Genomic DNA, 10322 nt, shown 5'->3' with positions numbered 1-10322 from the left:
TAATGAAAATAATGAAAATGAGAAGTTGATTGTCGTGTTGTTATTAATTGAAAATCAAATTTCTTTATACAAAAGGTATCACTAGAGTATGCACGATTGAAATACGTTTTAACACTGTTCAGTTCAGAAAAAAACATGAAACCAATATTCCTGGACAATTTGAAGGTTTTTCAAAGCAAATAAAAACTAAATATTTGCCCAAGTTTATGATAAGATGTCTTGAACGGTTTTGAAGCTATGCTTCGGAAACAAGAGACGCATTTCAAACGTTTCAGACATAATCTCTGTACACTGATCGCGATTTGCCATCGGTTTTGAAAGGTAAATTGCGAATTTCGTTTTTTTAATTTTGCGACATTACGAATAGTTTGTTTTATAGAAACACAATGTATTGATGATTAATTTTGCAAATGTGATAATCACATATAACATCTGACAGTTTATTTTAAAATCTGCGTTTTCAATTTGAACTCTAGGCTCAATTAGACGTGCTATTTAAACATGAAACAAGTATTAGATTTTTACGAGTCTTTGAATATTTACAGGTGTCTCAGAACGTCCATGACAACCGGCTTTTCTTTCTGCTCTCATTTTCGCAATATTTGAGCTGTTGTTTGTTTGTGTGTTTGTTTGTTCCCGTTAAGATAGTTGAAATTCTATGGAGCAAAGATAGGGTTTTTAAACTTAATTTCAAGGCGATGTTTCACATTGTATTTGTCAAGCTCTGTCTAGCGAGGCAGTCTGGTCAAAAACGTCGTCAAAGATTAAAACCAGTGCCTGGACCGCGTGACTGGTGCGACCGCTGCGTCGATAACTCGACGCCGAAGCTGCTGTAGTGCAACGACATTAACGACAGTACCTGGCGCCTAGGTTAATGGGTAAGTTTAGAAATAACGACTGTTTTATGCACACTGCTCCGTCAGAAGTTTTCAATTCAAACGACACGCCCCACTAAATGATAAAAAATAAGCGGTCGATTATTGATTAACTGATAAAGAAATTATAGCTGTATTGACAACACGCGAGGTCAGTCTTGTGAAGGTGTTCATGGAAACTCAAGCGAAAACGCCCCTGACATGTTTCCTCCAACAACCGGAACTGGGTGGTCCACGTGACTTTGCCGCTCAGTCTTAGTCAAGGTTAAGCCAGGATGGGATACATTGATATAGTAAAGGTTTGGAGACAATGATGAAAATGATGACAGTGACGATAAAAATGACATTAGGGACAATAATGATAACGGTGACAATGATTATAACGATGACAATGGGGACAATGATTATAGCGATGACAATGGGGAGAATGATTATAGCGATGACAATGGGGACAATGATGATAACGGTGACAATGGGGACAATGATTATAGCGATGACAATGGGGACAATGATGATAACGATGACAATGGGGACAATGATGATAATGGGGACAATGATTATAGCGATGACAATGGGGACAATGATGATAACGATGACAATGGGGACAATGATGATAACGGTTACAATGATTATAACGATGACAATGGGGACAATGATGATAGCGGTGACAAGGGGGACAATGATTATAGCCATGACAATGGGGACACTGATGATAACGGTGACAATGATTATAACGATGACAATGGGGACAATGATGATAATGGGGACAATGATTATAACGATGACAATGGGGACTATGATGATAACGGTGACAATGATGATAACGATGACAATTGGGACAATGATGATAACGGTGACAATGGGGACAATGATTATAGCGAGGACAATGGGGACAATAATGATAACGGTGACAATGATTATAACGATGACAATGGGGACAATGATTATAGCGATGAAAATGGGGACAATGATGATAACGGTGACAATGGGGACAATGATTATAGCGATGACAATGGGGACAACGCTGATAGCGATGACAATGGGGACAATGATAATAGCGATGACAATGGGGACAATGATGATAACGATGACAATGGGGACAATGATGATAACGGTGACAATTGGGACAATAATTATAACGATGACAAGGGGGGCAATGTGTATAACCATGACAATGGGGACAATGATGATAACGATAACAATGGGGACAATGATGATAACGGTGACAATTGGGACAATAGTTATAACGATGAAAAGGGGGGCAATGTGTATAACGATGACAATGGGGACAATGATTATAACGATGACAATGGGGACAACGATGATAACGGTGACAATTGGGACAATGATTATAACGATTGCAATGGGGACAATTATGATAACGGTGACAATTGGGACAATAATTATAACGATGACAAGGGGGTGGGGGAGGCAATGATGATAACAATTGCAATGGGGACAATAATTATAACGATGACAATGTGGACAAAGTCTATTACGATGACAATGGGGACAATGATGATAACGATGACAAGGGGGGCAATGATGATAACGATGGCAATGGGGACAATGATGATAACGATGGCAATGGGGACAATGATGATAACGATGACAATGGGGACAAATATTTTAACGATGACAATGGGGACAATGATGATAACGATGACAATGGTGATAACAGTGACAATGATTACAACGGCGACAACGGTTATAACGATGGCAATGGGGACAATGATGATAAGGTTGACAATGCTTATAACGATGACAATTGTGATAACAGTGACAATGAATATAACGGTGACAATGGGGACAATGATGATAAGGATGACAATGGGGACAATGATGACAAGGATGATGACTATGACAATGGTGATAATGTGGTGATTGATGTGGTATGAACGATGCTATTGAAAACGTTGATGGTGACTATGGTAATGGCGATGGAATTAATGTTTTGATACACATCTGCCAGAAGGACGCGTGTGAATCAGATCGAATCAGTATGCCATTCAACACCTTTATTAATATTATTTATCAATAGCCTATTGTTTCGACAGGCCTTCACAGACAACTGCTGTTCTCCAGGTAAGCGTAGGAAGTGATGACAAGCGTAGCGTGCTTCCACGTAACCATGACGACGGCATGCATGGCTCTGTACTGAATTGATTATCTCCCCCTTGGTGAATATCTCCAAATGTTACAACTATCAGGATGATGTATAATTCTTTATCAGCACGAACAGCAGGAAACAATGGCATGGATCACGGACTAATTTGATCACGGGGCGATACTGACCGGTTGAGCAACTATTGCATGTTTGGTTAATACCGTACAGCCTCTAAAATTGCGCTAGTGATTATTGAATGGACCTGACATTGACATTTCAGCCGCAGTTTAACATGAATATCCAACTTAGACACAGTATACCGACTCCGAGCCGACCAGCCCTGGTTTTATCCCCTTAATCGCCAGGCGAGTAACAAGTACCATCTTTAAACGTCTTGTGGCATGACGCGGCCGAGGATCGAACCCCCGACCTTCCATTTCCGGGCAGACGCTCTGTTCACTAAACCACGAAGGCAGTCAAAAACACTTTTAATCTGTCTGAGTTTGGGTCACGCTTCCACGTTCAGCAGAGACGCTGTAATATAACTGATATAGTGCTCAAAATTGGGTCAAACCAGATCCACTCACTCACTCACTCACTCACACAAACTTCCTATACGAACGCATTATTGCGTACCTGTGAAGGGCAAATTCGTTATAATTCTGAAAAGACGAATCGGACAAATCAAACTCATACTTTTCCTCGACCCCCGTCCACCCCTGTTAGTCAGACGGACTAAAAATGTATATAGGGGGCACGGGTGGCCCAGTCGTCTATGGCGCCGCGATTCGCTGTACAGAGTTGCGTCCCTTGGGCGCGCCAGAAACCTACGATTGTGGGTTCGAATCCCGGTTCACCCCGATTATGTTTCTAGGTTTGTCAGCAGCATACCTGTGCTCCTGGGTTTCACTTCGGGCTTTCCTCTCACATTAAGCTGACACGCCGTGATATACCTGGAATAGTGTTAAAAGAGGCGTTAAACCCAACTCACTCACTCACTATACCCCTGTCTCCCGGGCCCCCGGGGATTCCGGTTAAGGATATAGACCCCCAGCACCCTATGCTGGTCGTAAGAGGCGACTGAATGGATCGGATGGTCAGACTCCGTGAATTGGTCGATTCCCATCATATCTGAATTGCGTTGGTCTATCTGGCCAACAAAGACGTCTCTGTTCTGTTCTGTTCTGTTCTGTCTCTATGTTTCATCACTGTACAAGAGTGTGGCGGGTGCCATGTGCTTACTCTCCGCATGTGAGTGAGTGAGAGTTATCTCCCCTAGATTGCCTTTGATTGAGGCCCAATTAAAGATGGGGCCCATTTTGGGTTTAGCTTTTCCACAGTCTATGCTCATGATGTCAATGACAGGATAATCTGGACTAGACTCGATTATTTACAGACCGAAGTCATCTTGATGGACTATACACTTTCGAAAACACCAAAGCAGATCTGATGGATCGGGTGGCCCAGTTGGGCACTCCTGAAACCTATGATCGTGGGTTCGAATCCCTGTTCGCCCCGATTACTTTTCTGGCTTTCTCTGCGTCATAGCCGTGCTCGTGGGTTTCATCAAAGTGGTAAATGTTTAAGACCTGCATCATTTTGGTCTTTCCTCCCACATTAAGCTGACACGCCGTGATGTAAGTTGAATATTGTTAAAAGCGACGTTAAACCCAAATGACTCACTCGATTTCTCACATCTGCCCCAAAGTTCACTGACCTCACCGGTAAGACACCTGAACTTCTGTCGGTCGCGGGGGCGGTCGGGTAGCCCAGTGGTTAAAGCGTTTGCTCGTCACGCCGAAGACCCGTGTTCGATGCCCGACATGGGTACAATGTGTGAAGCCCATTTCTGGTGTCCCCCGCCGTGATATTGCTGGAATATTGCTAAAAGCGGCGTAAAACCATACTCACTCACTCACTCACTCCGTCGGTCGCGTAAAATGCGGAAAGGTCGTTTGCATTGTCTGTTCTGTTATGGGGATGATTAGAACTGGGTTGCACCACAATAAGGTCATCTAATATAACCTACTCTCAATGCTAAAAGACCCGTGAAGATCCGGGGTATAGAATAGGTCTTGAGCAACCTTGGCTTGCCATAAAAGACGACTATGCTTGTCGTACGAGGCGACTTACGTGATCGGGTGGTCAGACTCGCTGACTTGGTTGATGCATGTCATCGTATCCCAATTTCGTAGATCGATGCTCATGATGTCAATCACTGTATCGTCTCGATCTTTTACAGACCACCGTCATATAGCTGGAATATTGCTGAGTGTTGCGTTAAACATCAAACAAACAAAATTACAATTACAGTTTAGATTCTACCTCTTCGTGAAGACGTTTGCCGATCATTCACGTTAGCTCCTGACACGTGGATAACTGAGCGAGTCTGACTGTCACAGGAGATGGCCAAGTTCATGAAGGTCACTGTCTGGTCCCGTCTGAAATGTACGTATACGGTAATCGTAATGGGATTTAATTACGTGGCCTGCACGTGTTGGTGTCGTCCCCGTACTGTGGGGACGTCACGGCGTTGCACAGACTGTGGCTGTCGTGAAGGAGATTAATTGAATACAGCGGCCTTTCAATGGATATTATTGAATATGGAAATAAATGGATATTTCTGGGTAATACAACACTGTTAACGGACATGCCGACCCGATGAAGCATATCATGTCATTCCAGATTGTATAGGAATTATTTAGCGAGGAATATATTTCCGACTTGTTATGAAGGGCGTTGTAATCATCACAGTGATATTGACTTGGTGTGGGGAAAACAGTCTGGGCTTAACCCATCAGCGAGACAAATCCTACAATAACACCCACTTTAAACTATCAAATATATCGATGCTGATACCACGTGAAGGCAGAAACATGTTGTTTTCGTTCTTGGCATAATATCCGACATCGATCAATTCCTCGTTTTGTCGTCAGAATAACAGTAAAGCCTCGTCAATCCGGAATTTATACATCGATGCTTATTACTGTAACATCTTATTTACATTGATCTTCATAACTTGAGTGAGTATGATTTTACGCCGCGTTAAGCCATATTCCAGTAATATTGCGGGAGACACCGTGAATGGAGCTTCACACAGTGTACCCTTTTGGGAATCGAACCCAAGCCTTCGGTGCGACGAGTGAACCCCTTAACCACTATCTCAACGCCCTGTTTAAATGCAGAGGCTACATGTGTGTTTAAGAACAAGGCGATGGCGATTCAATATGTCAGCGCCAACCTAACCCATTTTAACGTGCCAACATCATTAAACTTATTTAAACTCTGGGTTTGACTGGGTTAAATGACTTGAAACATGTATCGCATGCTGGGGACAAATTATACACCTAAACGAGAACTGTATGGCAGTGTGATTTCGGTGCAAACAAGTCGCCATGTTTCTGCCAAACTGTCCTGTCGGTCACAGACCGGGCATCGCTGTCTTCAAGCTGCTGCTGCTGCTGCTCCCCATCTGGCTCTCTGACGGCATGCATTGTGACGTCATAGTGTATACGTTCTGAGGTCACTGACCTGAGTTGATGTCACATTGACCGCAGTAGTCGCGTGTATGGTGCAGATGCTCAGTGAAAACATATTGCTGACGATAATGACAACATTATTCGCAACCAAGACTAGTCTCTGAAATGAATATATTAAAAAACCCAGTTGTTTTTAATTATAGTTATAAAATATAACAAAAAGGAGCCCAGAGACTTTCTTCATTTCCTGATACTGCAGTAATCTAGACTTGCCAAACATTATAGACTTGCATGGGCTGTATTGGATATATTTGTTTCAGGGTGTTATGACAGACTATTCGCAAACGTATTCGCTGTCTCCTGGCCACTAATGCTGTTGGCGAGGTCACACGTACCACACGTGCAACACGTGTGGAGTATGGAATGCTACATCCAGGGGGCGCTACATGGTGTAGCGGGTGGATACATGCGTGGATGGGTAAAGCTTGTTTTACACCGCCATCTGTGATATATCTTCGTAACGGCGGCCTGTAAATTCAGTTCTGATCAATGCAGACTAGTGGTTGATTGCGGAAATTGTTCTTAATGAATATGAGAAGGTGCTGCTATATAATTATTTTTTACTCGGATGTAATGAGTAAAGTAACGTGAGGAGGATTTTGTGTAGGTTCACGTGTCGTGTCAGATGATTCAGTAGGTTTCACACGTCATATTACATGATATTCACACGTCATATTACATGATATTTACATGTCATTTTACATGATTAGGTAGATTTCACATATGTCAAATAATTCAGTGGGTTTCACAAGTCATATTACATGATCATGTAGATTTCACATGTGTCAGACAATAAAGTGGGTTCACACGTCATATCACATGATATTTACACGTCATATTACATGATTAAATAGATTTCACATGTCGTGTCAGATGATTCAATGGGTTTCATATTTCCTGATGATTGCTTTGGTTTCACAGGAAGGTTGTCCCTGGTCCCGTTACCCGCAGTAGACCGACACATGCATGTCGTTAACGATATGTTTGCATAACTTACAACCCAAATTAATTCTGTTTTCCCTGTTTTCGTGGTCTATTGACCTAGAATATCCACGAAACAACGAAAAGCAATTGATATGACCTTTCTGCTGCATATCTGACAGATTATATAGCGCAGCTCTTGTGGTCCCTCCGCCTTACGGAGTAGCCGAGTGTCAGAAGTCTATCGAGGTAAGTGGTGGCGTGTGTTGGCATATTCGCCAAGGTGAAACCTCGCGGCTCTTCGTAACATTTAGATCTAGGTATAATTGATTAAAGCTGCGGAGGACAGAAACAGAACAAAGCAAGTAACGCGGGAGTAAGCATCACGTTGGCTGGTCTCTGTTGTTGCAGATGGTGGTGTTCTTCCGGTCTGGTCCAAGTCCTGTTGGTTGTTAATGTAACCCCCGTCATGCATTCATGTCACCATACCAGCATACCAGCATACCAGCATTCGTGTCACCATACCAGCATTCATGTCACCATGCCGTCATACCAGCATTCATGTCACCATACCAGCATACCAGCACTCATGTCAGCATACCAGCATACCGTCATACCAGCATTCATGTTACCATACCAGCATACCAGGACATCAGCATTCATGTCACCATACCGTCAAACCGTCATATCAGCATTCATGTCACCATACCGTCAAACCGTCATACCAGTATTCATGTCACCATACCGTCATACCAGCATTCATGTCACCATACAAGCATACCAGCACTCATGTCACCATACCAGCATACCGTCATACCAGCATTCATGTTACCATAAAAGCATACCGTCATACCAGCATTCATGTTACCATACCAGCATACCGTCATACCAACATTCATGTCACCATACCAGCATACCGTCATACCAGCATTCATGTCACCATACCAGCATACCGTCATACCAGCATTCAGGTCACCATACCGTCATACAGCACATCAGCATACCAGCATTCAGGACACCATACCGTCATACAGCACATCAGCATACCAGCATTCATGTCACAATACCGTCATACCAGCATACCGTCATACCAGCATTCATATCACCATACCAGCAATCCGTCATACCAGCATATTCATTTCACCATACCGTCATTCCAGCATACCGTCATACCAGCATTCATACCAGCATACCAGCATTCATGTCACAATACCGTCATACCAGCATACCGTCATACCAGCATTCATGTCACCATACCAGCATTCATTTCACCACACCACCATACCAGCATACCGTCATCACACATCATACCAACCTGCCATACAGTACCATCAGATTATCACCAGCATACCATCAGTATTGAAAGTACCATCACATCACCATACAATCAAGTAACTATATAGAGGATATTCCGTGTGTAAAGTGAAATATCATGTTTCTTTCATCGGGTTCGGGGGGAGCCACTCGTTAACATATCTCCTTTAACCCGTCATGAGACATGATGTGTCACTCGACACAAGGAATATCCTGTTCATGATATATGTTTTGTGTAGTTGTCTCCCGGAAAATTAAATTATTCCTGTACAAAATTAATGCAAAATCTTGAAAAGTAAATTCTCCCTACCTAGCACGCAAGGACGTTTTAATTGCGACCTGAAGAGAGTTCCGTGTTTGCAAAATCTTAACAAAGATAACAGATAATATTTGAGGTGAATAAAGTTCTTTATCATGGATTTGGATATAAGTATACATGTATACAAAATCAGCTTCAACAAAATATATTCTTGAAATCTACGAGACCGCTGTTGAAAGTGAAAAGAATATTAAGTAACAAAAATGGCGCTGTGCAAAATTAACAGTCTCGATTGACGAGTTAAATGATAAAATTACAGTTAATAACGAAACATTTTCAAGAGAATTACAAACGACAAGAAGCAACGTTAACTCCATTAATGACCACCTGTCATTATTTTACATTGTCAACGTAAACAGAAAGTCCAAAGTTTGTGTACGGTCTGGACACAGTTTACGATAAAGGGGAGACAATTTTGGGAAGGTATTTCTTGTATGACAATAGTCCCGTCAAAGTGTTATGTTCACAGCAGTGAAATATCAAGTGTTATGTTCACTGCAGTAAAATATCATGTGTTATGTTCACTGCAGTGAAATATCAAGTGTTATGTTCACTGCAGTAAAATATCATGTGTTATGTTCACAGCAGTGAAATATCATGTGTTATGTTCACTGCTGTAAAATATCAAGTGTCATGTTCACTGCAGTAAAATATCAAGTGTTATGTTCACAGCAGTGAAATATCAAGTGTTATGTTCACTACAGTGAAATATCAAGTGTTATGTTCACTGCAGTGAAATATCATGTGTTATGTTCACTGCAGTAAAATATCATGTGTTATGTTCACTGCAGTAAAATATCAAGTGTTATGTTCATTGCAGTAAAATATCATGTGTTATGTTCACTGCAGTGAAATATCAAGTGTTATGTTCACTGCAGTGAAATATCAAGTCTTATGTTCACTACAGTGAAATATCAAGTGTTATGTTCACTGCAGTGAAATATCATGTGTTATGTTCACTGCAGTAAAATATCAAGTGTTATGTTCACTGCAGTAAAATATCATGTGTTATGTTCACTGCAGTAAAATATCAAGTGTTATGTTCACTGCAGTGAAATATCATGTGTTATGTTCACTACAGTGAAATATCATGTGTTATGTTCACTGCAGTGAAATATCAAGTGTTATGTTCACTACAGTGAAATATCAAGTGTTATGTTCACTGCAGTGAAATATCATGTGTTATGTTCACTACAGTGAAATATCAAGTGTTATGTTCACTGCAGTGAAATATCAAGTGTTATGTT

The 10322-nt window shown here is 41.6% G+C and overlaps 1 protein-coding gene across 1 annotated transcript; it reads right to left on the bottom strand.

Annotated features, from left to right (window-relative positions):
* Positions 1–1130: 1130 nt before the first annotated feature.
* LOC139458688 (calphotin-like) lies at positions 1131–6476 on the bottom strand. Its single transcript, XM_071240101.1, has 3 exons — positions 6393–6476; positions 2375–2779; positions 1131–2279 (listed from the first exon to the last, which is right to left on the bottom strand). The coding sequence occupies exons 1-3, from the start codon at positions 6474–6476 to the stop codon at positions 1131–1133; spliced, it is 1638 nt and encodes a 545-aa protein (XP_071096202.1).
* Positions 6477–10322: the final 3846 nt, after the last annotated feature.

Source organism: Haliotis cracherodii, unplaced genomic scaffold, assembly GCF_022045235.1.
Source record: "Haliotis cracherodii isolate W230 unplaced genomic scaffold, xgHalCrac1.p SCAF_13, whole genome shotgun sequence".
In the NCBI taxonomy this organism is placed as follows: Eukaryota; Metazoa; Mollusca; class Gastropoda; order Lepetellida; family Haliotidae; genus Haliotis; species Haliotis cracherodii.
The sequence above is the reverse complement of the archived record's forward strand: the minus strand, read 5'-3'. Positions and strand labels throughout refer to the sequence as shown.

Bases quoted from the DNA above. Each gene is read 5' to 3' on its own strand.
- LOC139458688 (XM_071240101.1), bottom strand. From the start codon at position 6,476: ATGCATGCCGTCAGAGAGCCAGATGGGGAGCAGCAGCAGCAGCAGCTT. The intron at 2,780-6,392 runs GTTTGGCAGAAA...CGTTTTCAATAG, and splicing joins GGTCTGTGACCGACAGGACA to CATCGTTCATACCACATCAA. The intron at 2,280-2,374 runs GTAATAGACTTT...GTCATCGTTATA, and splicing joins TCATTGTCCCCATTGTCATC to ATTATTGTCCCAATTGTCAC.